Raw genomic sequence first — 22701 nt, forward strand, 5'->3', positions numbered from 1 at the left:
AGAATTTAGCAAAGGAGGCCACTTCTAGCTAAATAGAAAGGATAGGACAGAGTACTATGCGGTCAGTATTAAAACACTAGAAAATATCCACCACAGAAAATACAAAAACTCCACAGCTAACTAAAGATATGGAGGGTATATCTGCATCTCCAGAGATACCAGCTTGGCTAAACAAATCTTTATACAGACCAAGCTGGACAAGACAAAAAACATGGAAAAGAACTGAACAATAAGGCCACAGCATGTGGACAGCAAAAAATCAAGGCCAAAACTTATCTTTGATGAAAAGAACTGCAAAGCAGGAGAGACCAGGCAGAGATGTGAATCCTCCAGGAACAATGGGCAACTGGCACTGACTAAAGGGTGAAGCAAGACTAAATAGCCCAGTCCCAATTGCAAAAAGTGAACACACCTGATAAATGCTGTGATTCAGAGACAGCAGCGCTACCACTTACAACCACCGGAGGGAGCCCAAGAGCAAAATTCACAACAGTAAATTCCCTTCAGGTCGGGAACCAAAAAACTGTCGCCAGTAAAACCCTCTGCCTAGGCTAGCATCTGACGAGGCAAAGGTGTGAACACTGTAGAACATTTTAAGAGAAGACCAGGTAGCTGCCTTGCAAACCTGCAGGAGCCCCCACTGATAGCGTGGAATGAGCTGTAACACCGGGAGGAGGCGTTATGTTCCTTGTCCAATACGCTTTTAAAATTGTAGAACGGATCCAACGATCAATAGTAGCTTTAGAGTCCTGGAAGCCCTTATGAGCACCCTCGGAGAATGTTCATGAGAAGAGAGGATTTCTATTTGTTCCATTGAGCATGGTCTGTGAGGGTCTGAAAGACTGCTCCACAGCCGAGGAGACTGTCATCTGTCATCAAGACCTGCCAATGAATTGGGAGGAAATTGGATGAATCCGTCTGCAGTGGATGATAGGGGACGACAGCATCAGGCCAGAGATTGTTTGACTCGAAGCAGAAGGGAGTCGGCCAATCCAGGGAAGGGATTGTCCTGTCCCACTGGCACAAAAGAGCATGCTACAGAGATCTGGAATGAAAGTGTGCAAAGGGAATTGCTTTGGAGGTGGCCACCATCATGCTCAGAACGCCCATGCAAAAACATATATAGCTTGTAGGAGAACGTCTTAAGGAGCAAATACTTGTCCTCAGGTAGAACCACTCTTGTTAGCCTTGTGTCGAAGAGCATTCCCAGGAAAACGAAGCACTGAAATGGGAGACGATTATGGTTTGTTGATAATCCTCTTGAGGCAGGAGAGGGTATCGAGATTGATCTGTAGACACTATAGAGCTGATGAGCATGAAGGAGCCTTGATGAGGCTATTGTCCAGATAAGGGATGACTATGATCCCCTGGCCCGCAGGGTGGTCATTATAGTCACCAAGATCTTCACAAAGACCGTGGGAGCAGCGGCCAACCCAAAAGGAGACTACAAACTGAAAATGAGCCTGATGAACTGTAAAGCAAAGGAACATCTGATGACCCAAAAAGATGGGAATGTGGATATAGGCATCCTGAATATCTACTGAACAGAGGAATTCCTCGGGTTTCATGGAGGCTATCACAGAACAAAGGGCCTACATTCTGAAATTACATAGATGGACTCATATGTTCAGTAACTTGAGATCCAGGATGGGCCAGACAGACCCATCCTTCTTGGGGACAACAAAAAGATTTAAATAAAATCTTGCAAAAGTGCTCTTGTAGAGGAATGGGCATAATAATGGCTATTTGGAGAAGCAATGATATGGTCTTGAAAAACTCTGAGATGATAGAGAGGTCTCTGCTGGGGAGGGAGAGGCGGGATTTAAAAAAACGGTCCTGGGGCAGAGAGGTAAACTCTATTTTGTATCTGGAGGAGACAATTTCTCTGACCCAAGTGTCTTTGACTGTAGAAAGCCACATGTCCTGAAAAAGAAGGAGACGTCCGCCTAATCTGAGAAAGTTACCAGGTGGAAGAAAATGTGATGGATCTATTTATGGATGATCTGTTCTGTATGGTCGCCAAAAGGAAGGTGGTTTGCAAGAAGGTCTCTTCCTTACCTGTAGAGTGGATGGCTTGCCCTAACAGTGCGATCCTTCATATGAGGGAAATTGGCGAAAGGAACAAAAAGGAAAATTCCTGTGTCTAGCAGGAGGGTGCTTGAGTCTGAGCTGGGGAAGCATGGTGTTTTTCCCGCCAGTAACCTCCCATATGATCTGGTCTAATTTGGCTCTGAATAGGTGAAAACTTTGAGATGGAAGGCTGGTGAGTGAACTTTTAGATGTCGAATCCACGTGCCAAGCTTTAAGCCATATAACCCTGTGAATGGCTACTAAGTTACTGAAGGCTTGAGAAGAACAAGTGGCGTCATTAAGGAAGCCGAAAGGAAATATTTTCCAGTGTGGGCAATCTGGTCGGCCAAGTCCGCCATATTGCCAGGAGGAGGACCAGCAAGAATACCTTGCTGTAATTGTTTAGCCCAGTCCAAAAATCAATTTTGACTCCCTTGTAGCGGCAAAAGCTGGGCACAGGACTGATCCTGCACTTTCGAAGGCTGACTTAGCCAGAAATTCCATGTGCCAGCTGGTGGGATCCTTAAAAGATGCTCCATCAGAGGGAGAATAGTTTTGGAGGATAATCTGGATACCAGGGGATCCACAGCAAGAGATTCAGTCCAATTCTTGAGGAGCCTGGGAGTAAAGGGATACAAAATATTCAAATGCTTCCTTCTCTGGTATCATTTGTCTGGGTGCTCCCACTACTTTGATTGGACACCATCAAATTCCTTATGGTTAGAAAAAAATCTGGGGACTTCTTTAACCTTTTTTAAAAGAGACTGAATGGTTCGATGGAGGGGAATCAATGTCCTTGACATTTAAGAACTGGTTATTGGACAGAATTAGACTGTTGACCATGTCCTTCAGTTTTGAAGCCTGGTTGGAGTCCAGATCAGAATTGGACGCGGAACCGTGATCAGATTCTAGAGCTCCGAGTGGCTCAGGAGAAGGAACGAGAAGTGGAGACCAGCATAGAGGAGGAGAGGGAGATCCAGAAGAAGAACTTGAACAGGTCTGCTTCTAGGATCTCTTATGAGACCTGACAGAATGATGAGTGGGAGAGGGGTCTGACTTAATCTGAGAGGTGATCAGAGTTCCAGAATAGGAAGGCAAGTTAAGCAGATGGTCCCAAATGGAGACCAAAGTCTGTGAGACCCTGGTTAGGAAAGCGATGGACTGAGAAAGAAACATGGCCCAAATTGGGGGGAGAGGGAGCATTCTCCTTGTGGGCAGTGGGATGCTCCTGAGAAACTGCATGCGGGACAGCAATAGGGAAAAAGAGGAGATGACTGACCCTAAGGAAACTTTCATTTACAAGACACACAAGCAAAATGCATTATAAGAGGAGCAGGGGGGCCGAGAGCGCTCACTCTTAGAGTTAGGCAGGATAGGGAATAGAAGACCTGGAGGAAAAGAAGCTGCTGAAGAGGAGAGTGCCATGCTAGCTGCATTCAGAGGTTACCCGATCCGGGAACAAAGAGTGGATCCACGGCAAGTTGCAGCGAGACCCAGTGAGGTGACACAGTGTTTGGTTCTGGAAAACAATGATGACATGAGAGACTAAAGAGATGGGGCTGAGAAAAGGCATATATTTAGTCTGGGCAAATCTGATTGGTTGGTAATAAGAGGCATGCTGATAGGAGGAAATAGGGGCGGAGCAGAGAAAACACATGAGAAGAACAGAAGAGCTTGCCAGGGAGCTTCACCATAGTGTTGAAAGCTGTGTGCTGAGGCTGGCGGTAATGAAAGCAGGTGGGTGCCGATCCTGCTTGTGAACTCAGCTGTGAACAGTTAAAAGAAGGAAAGGATTTATCAGGCCCAAATCCTTTCCTTCTTTAACGTGAGAAGAACCTGTGCGCTGTCGATTGGAGGAAGGGAAGGTTGGGTGTGGCCTCACCAAATGGCTAGGCAGTGGCAAATTTGGGGCCTAAATTACTATGGAAGACCGTAGTGGGGGCAGGGTCATGTGGATCGACAGAGCTCAGTCAGAAAGTCCTAGGGAAGGGACCCAGAGCCCCCATTGCCTGCGGAACCTAAGGGGAAAGGGGCAAGTAACTTCAACTCCCTGAAGATGAAGTCCAGCTTCACTTCACAGAAACTGTAGAGAGATATCGACAACCTCTGGAAGCGCTACCTAGGACATTGTGAACCGTCTTTACTCCTAACACTGTCTTACTATGGAGAATGAGTGGGCCGGAGGGGGAAGGCAAGGACTGTCCGTCTGGTCACCTAAATGCTCTTAATGCACTAGGGGATAGAGACCTGGCGGGGAGACCAGAGAGGGTACCGTGTGACAATTTCCACACTGTTCTCTTGGTTTTTAAAGGGAACCTGTCACCACGTTTTTGGAAGATGGGATAAAAATAGCGTTAAATAGTGGCAGAGGTGGGCGTTACATTAGTGTGTGTGTTATGCGTTTATTACCCACCTAAGTTGCCGAAATAACTTTGCAAAGTCTCCGTTTTCGCCTGTCAATCAGGCTGGTCAGGTCGCATGGGCGTTGTCTTCCCCCAGATTTGGCGTAGTTTTCCGTTGGTGGCGTAGTGGTGTGCGCATGCCCAAAGTCCGGAATCCTCTTCCAGGGGATTTAAAATAGCGCGGTGTTCGTTATTGCATTGGTGATCGGTGGGCGCGGCCATCTTCCTTTGGCCGCGCGTGCGCAGAAGCGGCGCTCTGCTGGCCGCGGCTTCAGGAAAATGGCCGTGCGATATCCATCTGCGCACGCGCGGCATCCCGCGGCCATTTTCCTGAAGCCGCGGCCAGCAGAGCGCCGCTTCTGCGCACGCGCGGCCAAAGGAAGATGGCCGCGCCCACCGATCACCAATGCAATAACGAACACCGCGCTATTTTAAATCCCCTGGAAGAGGATTCCGGACTTTGGGCATGCGCACACCACTACGCCACCAACGGAAAACTACGCCAAATCTGGGTGAAGACACCACGCCCATGTGACCTGACCAGCCTGATTGACAGGCGAAAACGGAGACTTTGCAAAGTTATTTCGGCAACTTAGGTGGGTAATAAACGCATAACACACACACTAATGTAACGCCCACCTCTGCCCCTATTTAACGCTATTTTTATCCCATCTTCCAAAAACGTGGTGACAGGTTCCCTTTAAGTGGAATAACAGAGTAAGCAGCTACACTCTGTTGCCCTAGTCACAAGCTGTATCTGATAGAAAAAGGAAAATACTTAACAAAACCTTAGGTAGAAGGTATGTCTCCCAATAACACTAAGCAAAACCTGACTATCTTCGTGCCAGTAAGAGATTTGTAGCCTGCTGAGGAAGAGCCAACTTTTTGCCTAGTGTGAGTCTCCTAGTGACAGCAGAACACCAATGGTCTCCTGTGTCCCTCAATGAACCGACAGAGAAAACAGAATACCCAGGGGAGCAGCGGGAATAAAATAAAAACTGGCCATTTTTGACCTGGTGACAAATCCTCTTTAAGGCTATGTGCACACAGTGCGTTTTTGATGCATCTTCGCTGTGTTTTTTCCACTCGGAAATGGGCCAAAAATGCTATGGAATCCTTATTCAAGCTAATTCAATGACAATCCTGAAGTGTTGTGCTCATGATCAGTAAATTTCCTTGAGTATTTGCAGTGCATTTTTTTCTGCAGCATGTCAATTCTTTGCATATTTCAGCAGCGTTTTTCACCCATTGACTTCAATTGAGTCAGTGAAATCCGCAGCAATAACGAAGGTACAGTATAAAAATGTTTGCTGATTTGCCGAGTTTTTGTTTTGCATTTTACCAGCTTCCTATGGTGTTTCCCAAACTGTCATCTGTGTGACAGCGTGGGAAACACCAGTGCGGTTGTTCTTACTGGTGGTAACGCTACCGCCGGTAAGACAGTCGGTCAGAGCGATGCGGGGTCATGCTGTCAGATGTCAGCGTGACCCGACAGCTGTGACTATCACCCGCAGCAGTGACAGGCGGAAAAAGCTTACCGCCGGTCAGCAGGCATGGGCTAATGAGACTACTGCTCCCATCAGGCTACGTCAGCTGTCACTGATAACAGTGACAGCAGGTGCCACTGATGGGACTTGTAGTCTCATCTGCCGGCGCCTGTACTCCCAGTTGAAAAAAAAAAGTTAAATAATTACATACACATTCAGATAAAAATAAAAACCCATTATACTCACCTAAAGTCGTTCGGTAAGTATGGTTTAATTAATATTCATTAAAGGAGTCTGTCATTATTTCAAATAAAGGACTTTATTCTGGGCATCAGCATTTTTATACAACATCACTGTGGGGTTACCAATAGATATGTGTATATAGATGCCTCTCCATTACTAATCTGTGGGCTTGATGTCACCTGACAATGCAAAGGTGAGATCAACCCCACCAATATGAATCCTTCTTGCCACTGCTATAGGGCAAGTGGGAAGAGCAAGGCTAAGCGCCAGGTTTGGTGCATCTTATAGATGCGCCTTTTCTGTGGGGCTGAGAGCTGATCTTTTTAGTCTGGGAGGGGCCAATATTCATGGCCCCTTCCTAGGTTATTAATATCAGCACGCAGTTTTATGCCTAGCCTTTGCTGGTTAGATTTTATAGGGGAACCCTATGTCAATTTATGTCAATGTCCTGTATGAAGCTCACTGGCATGTCATGGCAAACCTCTTGGTGGGTCCTGTATGAAGCTCACTGGCACGTCACAGAAAACCTCTCAGTGGGTCCTGTATGAAGCTCACTGGCATGTCATGGCAAACCTCTCAGTGGGTCCTGTATGAAGCTCACTGGCACGTCACAGAAAACCTCTCAGTGGGTCCTGTATGAAGCTCACTGGCACGTCACAGAAAACCTCTCAGTGGGTCCTGTATGAAGCCCACTGGCACGTCACAGAAAACCTCTCAGTGGGTCCTGTATGAAGCTCACTGGCATGTCACAGAAAACCTCTCAGTGGGTCCTGTATGAAGCTCACTGGCACATCACAGAAAACCTCTCAGTGGGTCCAGTATAAAGCCCACTGGCACATCACGGCAAACCTCTCCGTGGGTCCAGTATAAAGCCCACTGGCACATCACGGCAAACCTCTCACTTGGTCTTTACTGTGTGATACTTTTAAATATATAAAAAGGATCTACTGGAGGAGGCATTTGATATGATATTTTAGACTAATGTCTAAAGTTTTTTGTTTTGTTTTTATCACACAGCGTGATCCATACATTCTCAAGAGGAGGCTGCCCCTCACTTACCAATAATTTCTGCTTCTCACTTTCTGATGTTTTCTCTAGGAGTTGTTGCTCCAGTTCCCCACATCTACTCTTATATTGTAAGACCTGCAGAACAAGTACAAGGCTTAGACAAAGTGATGGATAAGACAGTGTTAAAGAAATTGCATATTTTAGACAAACATCTTTGCAAACTTTACTAACTAAATATTAGGTGCTTTCTACTTTTGAGTTACGATATATTTGCAGTATATGTAGATAGATAGATAGATAGATAGATAGATAGATAGATAGATAGATAGATAGATAGATACAGTGAGGGAAATAAGTATTTGATCCCTTGCTGATTTTGTAAGTTTGCCCCTTGACAAACACATGAACAGTCTATAATTTTAAGGGTAGGTTAATTTTAACATTGAGAGATAGAATATCAAAAATAAAATCCAGAAAATCACATTGTATAAATTATATATATTTATTTGCATTTTGCAGTGACAAATAAGTATTTGATTATTCTTGACATGTGCGCAAACCTCATCATCAACTACAAAAAACGTCTGACTGCTGTGCTTGCCAACAAGGGTTTTGCCACCAAGTATTAAGTCTTGTTGGCCAGAGGGATCAAATACTTATTTCTCACTACAAAATGCAAATAAATTTATATAATTAATACAACGTGATTTTCTGGATTTTAGTGTTGAGATTCTATCTCTTAATGTTAAAATTAACTTACCCTTAAAATTATAGATTGTTCATGTCTTTGTCAGTGGGCAAACGTACAAAATCAGCAAGGGATCAAATACTTATTTTCCCCATTGTATATCATAATATTTGTCTGGAACTGAAGTGTAACTCACCTTATTCTGCAATCTCTGCACCAACTGGGCCTGGCGCTGCTGCCCCTCTTGGTAAGCAGATAATTTACGTTTATATGCCATCTCCTCCTCTTGGAAGCGCTGTTTTAAATCCAGCATGGCTTCACTTTCTCCTGATCTTTGCATCTGATGTTTTTCCAGCTGTAATTTTTAATAATAATAATAATCTTTATTTTTATATAGCGCTAACATATTCCGCAGCGCTTTACAGTTTTCACACATTATTATCGTTGTCCCCATTGGGGCTCACAATCTAAATTCCCTATCAGTATGTCTTTGGGATGTGGGAGGAAACCGGAGAACCCGGATTAAACCCACGCAAACACGGAGAGAACATACAAACTCCTTGCAGATGTTGTCCAAGGTGGGATTAAAACCCAGGCAAGGCTGCAGTGCTAACCACTGAGCCACCGTGCTGCCCATAAAATATATTATGGATAAAAAATACATACTATATAAAAAATATATATGATTGGATATGAAACTTTTCAGGCAATTATTTGTTTTATCACCAAATAAAATATTTCAAGAAAAGGCAAAAACAATAAATATATATTAAAAAAAATTGTATTAATGAAAAAGTATACAATAAAAAAAATAGACACAAAAAGACATATTGCAATAAAATATTAAAAATGGCAGATGCTAGGTAAACTATGATCAACATTTGAGCATCTATTGTACTTGTATAAAAACAATGCTTTAGGGTACAATATTGTTTTTCTATTTTTTTTCTATTATTGATTGTATTTTTAAGGATTATTACTTCACTGACTGTACATTTTTATTCTCCCATTCCCCTTTTTCAATCAACTGCGTTGTTCGCAAGGACCTCATTTAATTATTTTGATATTTGATTTACATTAATACAGTCATGGCTTAGCTAGTTCCTCTCATTTTTAATATTTATCATGTCTTTTTTTATTTTAACCTTTTTCATTAATAAAATGTAGTTTTGGAATATATATTTATTGTTTTTGCCTTTTCTTGTATCATATTATTTGGTGTATATTCATATGGTATTCCATGCCATTTGTTGTTGAATATTTGGAAATCTTATTGGTATTTTCTTCTAATGTACGTTATACATTTTTAACACTCAACGTATGTTCTATAATGTAAGTTTTACCAGTTTTCTTTCCAACAGTGTATGAAGACAATGTTTTGCATACAATAGACCAATGAAAACTATTACACACACAGTTGTTTTCCCGATATAATCCATGTCAATCACTGAAGATGAAGGGACTTAAACGGGTTAAGCAAAGATTTGAAGGACTGATGTGACTGAGACAAGGAAACGGATGTTTAGGCTTTAGAGAAATGCGACGGGATTGTGTATGTGACGTGAAATAGAAGGGAAAAAAGATATGGGCCCTTAGAATGATCAGACGGGCTGGTTTATTTGAGACAAGTGTATATGCACTTTTTTTTAAACCTTGTACCATTTGTACTGGAGCTGTCCCTGTAAAATGTTGCTTTTCACAAGGGGCATTTGCAAAAGCAGTGATATGCACACAGTTGTATACAGCTTAGCTATATATCTGGATTAAATACTGAGTGTTCATGTCAAATATAAAGTAAAAGAACATGTTATTTTTCAATTAAAAACAACAGATTCTCATTTGTCCACGCTCTGCTCCCTCATTCCCTGGTGGCCGGCCTCCACTGCTCTAAAACATGTGCTTATTATGGTCATTCGGCACGCACCTTTAATGTCACTCCTCTGGGCCTTTTTAGGCCAGCTCAGGCAGCATATGGCCTGAGTATTCAGGTAGTTCAGCATCCTCGCTGGTTACCACATCCCTGAACTCAGTGTGCCACAAGGCAAACCCAGTCTTCTACATATCTGTCAAAGTATCTTTCCTGACAAACTTAGGCTTTGCTATTCCCGGGCGCCTGTCCACCACACACTCAACTTGGCTGTTCCTAAATGCCTGCCTACACACTCGAGTGTTCCATGTGCCATCCAGGTTATCCAACTCCACTGTTCCACGTGCCTTCCAGGGTATTCAGTTCTGTGGCTCCTCTTGCCATCTCACATATTCAGGTCCTCTGTTTCATGCCACTAAGTGCCGACATACCTATCCAGCTCCACTGTTCCACATTGCTCCAGATGCCAACCTGCATATTCAACTCAGCAGCTCCATGTGCCATCCGGCTTACATACTGCTGTACCTTGCTGCACCAATTAATTAGGATTATGCTGCTCATCCAGACCTATAGCTGGGGAATAACCACCTAGGGAGAAATAATAGTAAATACTTATACCCACTTGTATCCCAATTTTAGGGATTCTTCCTCTTTAAGCATTCTTCCACAAGGAATTTTCAATTCACTGGTGGTAGTGCTGTGGCAGGATTTGTCTTTAGTGATCCAAACTATCTGCACTAGATTCTTCTCCTTATAATCTTTAGGCTTCTCTGTAGATGTTCTGACTCTAAGGGCTCATGTGTGTGGACATATTATGGTTCTGTCTAAGCTCTAAAGAAAGCCAAATTTTTATGGGGCACTACTGTATGCCAGCAGGTTTTAAATTTTATATAGTGGCATACGGAGGTTTCTTTAACCCCTTAGCATCAAGACCCTTGACGCGGGTAGCGAGCTTGCATATCTTGGCCAAAATATCGACCAATACCTCACATATTTATATGTATTTTTCACTTTATTTTTCAGGGTGCAGCCAGGCCCAGCACATTAGGTTTTGTATACTGGGGTGTCCACATGGGATGCATTTAGATAGTGCTGGGCAGCCCGCCTAATCGAATAGCATGGGGGTGACTAATAGGCTGAGACCCAGACACTGTGCATTACCTACCTGTGAACAGCGCCCTATACAAGCTTCTTTTGTGCAATCATATACTGAGCAATTACCCCCTCCATTAGTTGGTAGGCTGTGAGTGATTGTCTTATTAGTATTTTGCACCTGTGTTGCTGCCATCTTTGCTACACCCTGATAGTGCATTTGTTGAGAGACCTGGGCGGATAAGCACTGCTGCCCCTTTTTCTGCTGTATTAATTCTTGAATATTTGTAGGATTTTAGTCCTCTTTTTGTGGCTTTGCTATTAAGTTTAGAAGTCTAGAAGTAGTTAAAAATGAATTGCAACGATGTGGCAACATATGACCTTTATCAACCTTTATCAAGCACAAAAATAACAGAAAAAATTAAATACGGTATTTTACATTTTATGTTATTTTTGTGCTTCATAAAAGCCATATCTGGCTAAAACATTTAAGTTTTCTTGAGATTCTGGTGCGTATCATTTTTGTAATACAAATCTCTGACTGAACTGGTTTGAAGCTGAACCGAGAAAGCACAGAGATCCAGTAGTAGCACCATACAGCAAAATAAAGAGTGCCTATTTGTCCATAGTAAGAACATATAACCTTCTGTATGATGCCTACGGCAATGTACTTGTTGGGCTCATCTGGTGAGGTGGATCCTCTAAGCCTCATGTCCAGGTGGGAATACTGGCCCCAAGTGTTGATGCAGCAAGCAGGAAGGCATGAGGGAACGGAGGACTTGACCCACTCAATAATCTTGTGAGCAGCAGGAAGGATCAAGTGGAACCCAGCAGATATTGGAGCAAGTTAAAGCACGGCGTTGCCCAGAAGGTGGAGTACACCAAACAAAGCTTGAGTATCACTCCTAAAACACAACTGTGTGACCTAATGGGACTTAAATAGGATTAGGGAGATGATATCACTGAGCCATTCTGGGAAACCTGTAAAACTCAGTGTGGAGCAAAACAGAGGGCAGCGGACCGAGATGAAGGAAACAAAGCCCAGGATTCCTGGCACTGGTGTGTAACAGTGTTGCTATGTGAGGTGTCTTTTTCCATTATATGCTGAGAGCAAAAAGGGCACCAGTGGTTCCCAACAATTATCCAGGAGGTACATAAATGAGAGCTTGTACCCTTCAGATAGGGGGAATCTTTCATTCACATCAGTATGTTAGCTCGATGTGTATCTCACATGACTCTTTCCTATCTCTGGCATCTATGTCTGCAATGTCTCTCTCACCTCAATACACCCCATCAGGACATCTCCGTTGGTCTGTTTCTCTTTACATCTAAATTTAGACCCATCAGGGTCCATTTTGCTGTTTCCCAGTAACTCGCTGGCGCCATCGACCAGACGTTGTGCCGTTCCTTAATGCTCACATAGAGACGAACTGATCTCAATAGCTACTTTTATATTTAGTGAATCATACCTTAACCTCCCTCCCCTTTATGCAATTTACAGCAAAAATTCCACTTTAAGAGAAATGCCCGCGAAAGTAACCATATACAGCGACCTTTTTGTGCCAGAGGATACAAAAACATTGCCGCGGGGGTCAATTAGTGGCTAAATGGCACTAAAACTGTTTGGAAATAATTATTAGCTTGACAGCTTTCAATCTGATATAAAACATTCATGTTGAACCAAATCCGTAGAGAAATATTTATGTTGTCCAATAAAATGTGTCACTATATAAGCATTTCTGCTTGAAAGTGTGAAGTCTTGACGTCTCCTCTGTTGCTTGAGGGGAGCTGTGGGGGGAAGGGATGGGAGTCGGAGATCAGACGTCCCTGGGAAAGTGTTTGTGGGGAGGGCAGCGTATCCCACTGGGTTGTTAACAGCCAGACAGTTTATTTAGTGCTGTTATGAGAGAGCGTTAATTCTGCTTGGAAAGGTGGGAATCTGGTCCCCTGGGGGGAACCGAGAGGTGCAGCTGGAGGGGATGATGGGAGATCTGGTGTGAGGGACAAGGTCACAAAGCAGTCAAGGGCCCTGTCGTCAGTGTGCAAGGCTTATGGTTGACTGCCAAAGACTGACACAGCACACAATCAGAGATTTGAGCCCCAGCTTAATGTGTATTACAAGCAGATGGCATTATGGGAGAAGTTTGGAACTTACAAAGAGTTGTGCCAGTCTCGTTAAAACATCGGAGAGTTATTATTGGACTAATGTTTAATCCAAAGAGCGGTGACTCAACTGCTCCCCCCTCTCCGACTTGGAGAGGCAGAGATTTTCTATGTGACAGATCATCAGAACAGCATTAGGCTTTATTCTGATGCTGGAGGATCTCAGAAATAAAAGTAGATATCTACGATCGTTGGGTAATAATGCCTTTGTTCTACTGTCAATCAATCTTAAGAACATATAAAGAGATAACAAAAACACTGTGACAAAACTGTCATAACCTGGTATTACCACTAAAGAGAGATAAACCATAAAAAGGTCCAGTGCAATAAACCATAGGAACATATATAGAAAGATGCACATAGAGAACCAAAGTAGTAATAAAATACTGTTTATTACAAAATATTAACACAGTGTTAAAAAATGTACTAGAATCCAGAGCAGACGAAAGGGGTGAACAGACAATAAAGCACCATAAGAGTGAACCACAGGTCTGAGGCAATATCATAAATCCAAGACCCCTCAGTAAACCATAGGCCATTCACATAGTATTAAATGATGCTTGGAAATAAACATAATAAGACCAAAGTCAGTATTGTATAGAAGAGGGAGCCAGAGAAACCAAGAGTAGTACCGGTAGTAATTTTACCTCAGACCTGAGGTGCCACAGCCCCAATCAATCTGTGGACGGAGAAATTAATGGGCAAACATCACACACAGAATGACGTATTTTTTATTGAGTTTTTTGGTATACAATATCGCCATTTGAAAAACAAGTCATTATTTTCCAAGTGATGCACATTGATTTCTCAACCATATTCTTTTTGTATATATTTTCTTCAGAATTGTGATTATGCATTAATCAATTTTTATCGATAGATTTTGGCTTTTAAACAGCAATTGCTTCTTACCATTTAAAGCCCCCATACACAATAGATAGGTTAGTTTGGTAGCTATCTCTACCGACTCCTCCATATACAAAATGCGCTGCTTGGCCTAAGCTCTCCTGTCTCCTCTATTTGAAAGCTGCTGTCAGTTCCCTCTGGCAGAGGCTTATGTGCCTGCAGAACAAAAGGATCACCCATTGAAATTCCAACAGCCGATCCTTTTGTTCCGTAGGGAGAAAAGTTGCTGTCAGAGGAGTCCGACAGTGACTCTCCCATAGAGAAAACAGGACTGAGCGGTGGGTTCCTGTGTATGGGAAAGTAGGGAGAGATAGCAATAGGCTGAAGGATCATTCCTCCTTTGTAGTTGACAGTCGTTAGGCCCTCACAAACATAAGACTGACGGCCAATCCTGGCAATGTTTATGGTGGCGTTTTCCGCCTCAAGTCCATCCTGATTAAATCACAAAGGATTGGATGCCACTGTAGCTAATTTCCGCAGGGTGAATGATTGGGTCTGTGTGGTTTCTCATGCATGGAATTGAGAAAAATGTTTCCCTCAATTACAGCAAACACTGACCATGGTTGAGGAGCACTGGCATAACTTGAAGCTTGTGGGCCCTAATTCAAAATCTGCAACAAGGTCCTTAACTAGAACAGGTCTTTAATAGCACTGGTCTTTTCATATTAGAACAAAGGGAACTTTTGGGTTGCAAGGCCTGGGTGTGACTGCAACGCCTGCACCCTCACCTCTGGTGAGGAATTGAAACAAAAGTCAGAAAGAAAAGTTTCAGAATCTTTTATGATATCAGGAAGTTTTAGTTATTTAAACCTTGTAAGTTCTCCGTCAAACTTCCATGTTTATGGTGGAGTCAGGAGAAATAGCAGATAGATGTAGGTATTTCTTGTCAAGGGTTTAGTGTGGTGCAGACCATATACCGTAAACATATGTCTATCCTCATTACCTTCTCACTCAAGGCATGGTTCTTGATGGTCAGGTCATCTCGATCAGCAAGGGTTAGTGCCAGTAAGTCTTTCACACGGAACAATTCATCTTGTAGAGATCTGTTTTCCTCCTTCAAGCTGACATCAGCATATGTGTCGGAGTAGCCTAGGGGAAATTATAAAATATTTAGTAGTGAAGGCGACCATTAAAGAAGCACAGTGATAACCGACCTTTATAATTGTAGGGAGAAAATATCTTAGTTTCTGATCTTAGCTTGGTCATGTCATGCATCATTGCAAAGGATCTTAGCTGTCCCATGACAATATAGACCTGAAATCTTTGAAGGGAAATGTAAAAAAAAAAGTATTTCCAGGTGTGGGAACATATGTCATGTAAATATCACACATAAGTTCATACAATGTAGAAACTAGATACAAGCTAACAAATGGAGTAGTAGTGACATTACCTATCCCCTGGTTCCCCACTGGTCTGTGTTTACTGGCTCCAGTAATGATCTCCAGCCAATCATTGGCTGTAGCGGTGATGCGTTGACACTATTAATGTCCCTTCTGTGGCCAGTTGGCTTCTGTGGTCAGATATCATGTTAACGCATCACCATTGGAGCTAGCTGAACAGAACCAAGTGGGGAACAAAGAAGCGTAGGGAAAGTAGAAGCACGGGATTGACAAGGTGAATAGTCTTCTTTTTTGGCCAGTGTTTAAAAAAATCATGGAGTTAGACAGTCTATTCAAAGAGGATCTGTCAGCAATCCTGACATCTTAGATTTAGTAAATATGTATATTCTCCAATTAAATAATAATTCTGGAGCCTCTTTTCGTAGAATTCTGTGTTGTGCCGTTCCTCTGTTATTCCTCCTACAAATGTATAAATGTCCAATCATTGCAGGCATTCACAAACCCTGTAGGGACAAATCCCTTTGACAATGAGAAAGGTAACACTCAGTTGTCAGTTTGCCCAATACATTTTTTGGAGGAACAATAGAGAAACGGCTCCATGCAGTGTTCTAAGAAAAGCTGCTCCAGAAATTATACTTCATGAGTTATACAAACGTCAGGAGTGAGGAGAGGTTGTCCCTAAAACCTCCAGGGATTGAATACACAGCCCAAAATCAGATGACATGATAAACTTACTTTGGCTTGGGTCTTCGTTCAGATTCTGGGTGATAATTTCTCGGATACGAGCAGGCACTGGAGTGAGTGTGTCCCTCTCGCCCTCCACACTGCGAACACTCAATATTCTGTCTTCAGCTGCAATTCCTGGATTCAGGACTGTATGTTCCAGGCGCTGAAGTAATACACAGAATGGGTTAAGTTGAACGTAGTTGAAATCCACCATATTCAGATAGATAAATGATTAGGAGTCGCTGGGCCAAACCAAGTTGAAGGAGACTCATTGGCAAAGATTCTTTGAAAAAGGCCCCTCATCAACAGCAGGAAAATACTTGGTTAACTTAAATGAGTTCTTCAGTGACGTCATCAGCTACACAAATGCTGCTCAGCATAAATTAGTACACCCCCCCAGATTGGTAAGGAAACCTTTAGTTTCAACTCAGAATCAACATTGTCTATGGGATGCCATTACTTCAAAATGCTCACGCAAAAGTGGGTCATTGATTGCAAATAAGATTAATTATTCTGCACACCCGAAAAAGTAATTTTCCTAATAAATTAATTCAAGACCATGTTGGAAAAATAAGTACACCCCAATGAAAGTCTTAGGAGCAAAGCTACAGTTTACACAACAAATTTCTAATAAACATGAATTCAACCACAGGTAAGTCTAAGTATTCATTAAACAGGTGTGCAGCAGAAAGTTGATTATAAAAGCGCTTTACTTAACCCTTTAACTACCGGCGATATGCATTAAAACGGTGGCCACTAAATGGCCATATTCCCTGATCGGTAATACGGGTATAGCCCCCCAAAGTCTGAAAATCTCCATGGACTCAGCTACCGAGGGTAGCTGAGACCCTGGAGAACATGATCAGGGCCACATTTTCTGGTCCGTGATTGACGTTATTACATGAATAACAGCGATCAACTTTAAAAAAATGTGTCCGCTACTAAAATCATTTCTCTCTTTTATAACATGATATACATGTCAGAGGAGAGATAAATGATGTCACCAAGCCCCCCTCAGCACCTCCGCCATTCCTCGATTCCTCCTGCTCCGTCCCCCAGCCCTCCGCCTCCTTTTCCTGAAATAAATGGAGGTCATGCGTGGGTGCAGTGCCAGGTTAAGGTTGGGCAAAAGGTTAGGGTTGGGAAAAGGGTTAGGGTTAGTCTAAGGGTTAGGGATGGGCTAAGGGAAAGGGTTGTGTTTTTTTCAAAAGTTAAAAAAAGATGATGATATGATGACTAGTGTTGAGCGCAAGTGCTCACTACCCGCGGTTGCATAGGGTGCTCGGAGATGCACCAAATATGTTAATAATTACATATTCAATATGATGGCCTAATGTTATCAAATTCTATGTCGTACCTTTGGGTTCAAAATGCTCACTATATCCCTGGATAAAATCCTTCAGGAGTGTAGTGTCCAAAATGGAGTCAGTTGAGTGGGGTTTCTGCTGTTTAGGAACCTTAGGGGCCCTGCAAATGGGACATGGTGACCGTCATCTTTCAGCAAAATTTGTGTTCCAAAATTAAAATATTGCTTCTGATGTTTGTCCAGACAGAACTTTTTTATTACATGTGGGGTATCGCCGTGCTCATAAGAAAGGGCGTAACAAACTGTGGGGACCACTTTATGGTGTTACCTCTTGCAAAAGTTAGACATTTGGGGATAAAGTAAGATTTTAGAGGTAAAATAATAATAATAAAAAAATAATAATTCCACTTTGCATTTATTTCATTTTTTTAAATGATATAGTTTTTCTATATATAGGCCCCTCAAATTCCACTCTCCCCGTTGGTCATGGCACTCGCAAACCATAACAGTAAAATCTGCACAAAATTATGGCGCTCCTTCTCTTCTGAGTTTTTCACTGTGCCCCAAAAGTAATTCTCAATTACATGTAGGGTATTGGCGTATGCAGGAGAAATTGCACAACAAACTGAGACATTCCATTTTTTCCTATTAGCCCTTGTATAGATTAAAAATTTGTAGCTGAAACAACATTTTAGTGGTAAAAATCTAATTATTCTTTCTTCACTGCCCAATGGTATAAATTTCTGTGAGGCACATGTGGTGTAAACATGCTCTAGGCAACCCTAGATTAATTCATTGAGAGGTGTAGTTTGTAAAATGACATCACATATGGGGGGTTTCTGCTGTTCTGACACGTCAGGGGTTCTGCCAATGTGACAAGGCACCCTCGAACCATTCCAGCAAAATCTGAACTTCAATATGGCGCTTCTTCCCTTCTGAGTTTTGCACTGTGTCTCTAAAGAAGTTTTAGACCACATATGGAGAATCGGTGTGCTCAGGAGAAATTACACAACAAATTGTATGGTACACTTTGCTCAGCTACCAATTTGAAAATGAAAACAATTAGGGTAAAAGCAAAATTTTTATGGGAATTTTTTTTTTTCATTTTCACAATTCAACTTTATAAACTTCTGTCAGTCCAAGGTGCTCACTACACTTACTACATTTCCAAAATGGGGTCACTTGTGGGGGTTTTGACTGTTTCGGCCCATCAGGAGCTCGCCAAATGCGACATGCCATGCGCCCAAACAGTGTTTTTTTTTTCAAACATATGGCATATCGAAATACTTAGGAGAAACTGCACAAATTGTATGGTCCATTTTCTCCTGATACCTTTGTGAAAATGCAAAATTTTGGGCTAAAAGAACATGTTTGAGGGTTTTTCTCATGGTGCTAGCGGCGATCTCACCGAGGTCACGGCAGTTCGGCCTGGCTGGTAAAGCAACCTCAGTGACCGGAGGTAACCTCGATGATGTCACCACACTCGCAGCAGCTCAGTCACCAGTGGTTCTCAGCCTAGACAGTCGCATTTTAGCACCGTCCAGGTTGAAAATTGTTTGTCCCCCATACATGGATTATGGCGTGGGACAGAACGACAGAGAGCTCTCGCCGTTATTAGCGGCAGCAGTTGTTGGATGATGGGAGCTGTAGTCCCATCCACTGACACCAGTGACCGGAGATAAACGTTATACCTCCGAGCATAGCTGAGCGATCACGCTGTTTCTTGACAGCATGGGAACCGCGGCTCTCTGACCGGCGGGGATGATTTCACCGCTGATCAGAAGTGGTGTTTACAACACTGTCATGCACAAGATAGCAAACACGATGTTTGGGCCCCCCATTGAAGTGAATGGGGTCAGAGTTCAGGTACTGTTCTGGTACCCGAACCTGAACTTTTTGTAACTGTCAGTCCATCTCAAGTTTTGAGGACATTGAGGGGTGTAGTTTTCAAAATGGTGTACCGTTTGGATATTTTCTGTCATATAGACTTCTCAAAGTCACTTCAAATGTGATGTGGTCCCTAAAAAAATAGTTTTGTAAATTTTGTTGGAAAAAATTAGAAATCGCTGATCAACTTTGAACCCCTCTAACTTCCTAAAATGATGTTTCAAAAATGCTGCACATGTAACGTAGACAAATGGGAAATGTTATTAATCATTTTGGGTGGTGTAACTATCTGATTTAAGGGCATAAAAATTAAAATTTTGAAAATTTTTTTGTAAAATTTTCCGACAAGCCTACAACCTGCAGTAACCACCGATCGACCAAAACGCTGCATGACCAGCTCTATCCTCACCTACTGTATTCTCACCCATCCCTTGTAGATTGTGAGCCTTCGCGGGCAGGGTCCTCTCTCCTCCTGTACCAGTTATGACTTGTATTGTTTAAGATTATTGTACTTGTTTTTATTATGTATACCCCTCCTCACATGTAAAGCGCCATGGAATAAATGGCGCTATAACAATAAATAATAATAAAAATATTTTCATAATAGACGCAAATCATATCGCCCAAAATTTACTACTAACATAAAGTACAATATGTTACAAAAAAACAATCTCAGAATCTCTGTGATCCGTTGAAGTGTTCCAGAGTTACTGTATTATTCCACATAAAGTCACACTGGTCAGATTTAAAAAATTTGGCTTGGTCATTAACCCCTTTACCCCCAAGGGTGGTTTGCACGTTAATGACCGGGCCAATTATTACAATTCTGACCACTGTCCCTTTATGAGGTTATAACTGTGGAACGCTTCAACGGATCCTGATGATTCTGACACTGTTTTCTCGTGACATATTGTACTTCATGTTAGCTTGAGTTGATGCGGACCATTAACGCGGCTCTCCAGATACGACCGCCATGGGAGGCACTATTCAGCAAGGTGGACCTATAGAGAATAATGCGGTCGTATCTGGAGAGCCGCGTTAATGGTCCGCATCAACTCAAGCTGCACTAAGTCCAGATAAGGACCTTGAGAAGGCAGATGAGTATAACACTTAACCATATATGCATGCGAGTACGTATAATTAGGCATGTACTCTTCGAGATTGAACATGGAATAAGTTCACATTGCCATACGGTCGCTATTTCTATATGAGCACTTCTGTAAATTCACCGCCTAGTCTATGGTAGTACTGTAAGAGTGGTACCCTAGAGTAGAAGACCCTCTTTTCCTTATTGATATATTCTACAGGTACTATATCCAATTTGACTATTAAATATCAAGATTTAGAGAGTATGTATATTTAGAACATCAAGACTGGCTGTCTGTTGTTCGGTGGCTATACAGTATATCTCTACTCTGATATATACTTGAAACTAGTGACTAATAGTTTACTAGACATTATTCTTTGGCGGTGATACGTTTTTATACGTGTCCTTTTTTGTTGTGTTTATGCACCTAGCACTTTCTTGTCAGCACTATATGTTTGCACTTTTTTAAGTTTTAAAGAATAAAAGTTATATTTTAATATCAGTATATAGGAACTCGCTTAACTTACCTTAATTCTAATTTTCTTCAAAAACTCTGGGGTTTTCTAAACGCTGTGTAGTATATATAACTGGGAAAGTCTCGCACTTTCACTTAAAGATACTGATCGAAGAGGCCCTAGAATGTCACTCCATTGATCAGATGCTATAGGGCCTATGTCTCTTTCCCAATTACTGTATGCATATTTGCCAGTGGATATTTGCAAATCCCTGAAGAAGGAATCAGCGATTCCAAAACGCGTTGGTAATTGGTCTGGTGTGCATTCCGTAGCCGGTCACGTGATTCATCACGTGGTAGTGACGTCACGCAAGGTCCTGCAGCCGCTTTGTACCTTGCTGGCTCTATTTCTCTGATAGAGCTTTTTTGTGCCTGTGCACGGCACATTTTGTTCAGTCTTCCGTGGGGGGATACGCCTGTCACCGGCCGGGACAGCGACCCCCGATATATCGGCACCTGCTATTTAGTTTTTCCATCTGCCATTTTTTGGCACTTGCCAGCATTCAGAAACCAGCATCTACGGACATTATCCACAGGACCATTCATCACAAGGGGACATGTGTCTGCATACAGCGCACTACGACTAAGGTATGCCACATGTGAATGCACCTAATTAATACTTGGTCTATATGGTGTCATATCTTTATTTATATTTTATACTGAAGTTTTAGCGCAAATATATATTTTATAAATCAATAGTTTGCATAAATCTGAGATAAGATCAGTCCTATGCCCTTTAGCTCCTATAATAAAAAGCATGATATCTTTATGTATTCTCATAGGTTTGTGCCTGTGTTGAGCCTCAAAAGTATATCGTATCTGTCTGTAGATATTGGTAGAATACCTTATTTGATAACTGATATTCCTCCTGTAATTGGCTAATTAGTTTAAGAGTGTCGTTTGTTGGGAGATTATTTAAGTTTATTATACCCTTATTTTTCCGGTGTACTAGGTCTTCCAGCTTACCTAGTTCCGGTAGATCTGGGTTGAACCATATCGGTGTAAATTCTGTGTAGACAGATACACCTCTTACCTGTATGGTTTTGGCCAATAGTGAACTCATAAGGACCAAAATAGGTATATTTCCCTCCTTCTCATACATTTTGATTCTAGGTAATTAATCAGGTTTGTACTTCCAAGATATTGTTCTAATATGTCTCCTGTCATCATCTCAAGGGTTTGCTCGGCCAAACCCATTAAAGTGTTGGTGGCATTGTGCAGCTAAATAATTCAACCATGGGTTTGTAAGGGCCAAGCCTCCATAATCTTTGTTCTTCTGCAGCATCTCAAGTTTGATTCTGGGATGACCTTTTTCCAGATAAGATCTATAAATAAGGCATTGATATAAGGAAATTTATGCAGTGGAATCCACACAGGTGCATGTGTAGGACTTAAAGTAATAGCAGCATAAGAACCATTTTTACAAGGTTTGCCTTCCGATAACTGAGAGGAATAGTTTGGAGCAAGCGAGAATTGTTTTTTTTTTTTAAACTCGATAAGTAAAGGTGTTAAATTCAATAATTAATGAGAAAAAATAAGTTTGAATTGAATTTACCAAATGGCTGCAATGAAACAAAGAGTGAAAAATTTGAAGGGGTCTGAATACTCTCCGTACCCACTGTATATATACATGTAGTTATATTTGGGAATGCAGAAAGATGTGCTGGTCATTTTCTGCTACGCTACAACCATTCAGCATCTGTAATCCATATGTTCCTACATTTATATTGTACATTACTTTCTGCAGAAAATAGGTAGAAGTCAGTGGAAGAACTGGTTCAGTTTACAGCTCAGATGTATGGAAAGTTAACTAGTTCCAGAGAACTGTTTTACGTGAATGTTGAAAGATAAGCTAATAACTACAATCTGAAAAATGCTTGGAACTATTTTGTCTTTCAATAATTTTTAACTGTGTCAA

At 41.9% G+C, this 22701-nt stretch overlaps 1 protein-coding gene across 2 annotated transcripts in view; it reads right to left on the minus strand.

Moving 5' to 3' along the window:
- The window catches only part of LOC143808409 (uncharacterized), a 192811-nt gene that overhangs the window by 115819 nt on the left and 54291 nt on the right, over positions 1-22701 (minus strand). For both annotated transcript variants that reach the window (XM_077291027.1, XM_077291026.1), the window contains exons 2-5: positions 15999-16152; positions 14867-15012; positions 8095-8253; positions 7262-7345 (exon numbers count right to left, since the gene is read on the minus strand). In XM_077291027.1, coding sequence (XP_077147142.1) covers positions 7262-7345; positions 8095-8253; positions 14867-15012; positions 15999-16152 — 543 coding nt within the window. The remainder of the gene's footprint in view (positions 1-7261; positions 7346-8094; positions 8254-14866; positions 15013-15998; positions 16153-22701) is intronic.

This window comes from Ranitomeya variabilis, chromosome 2, assembly GCF_051348905.1.
Source record: "Ranitomeya variabilis isolate aRanVar5 chromosome 2, aRanVar5.hap1, whole genome shotgun sequence".
Taxonomy (NCBI): domain Eukaryota; kingdom Metazoa; phylum Chordata; class Amphibia; order Anura; family Dendrobatidae; genus Ranitomeya; species Ranitomeya variabilis.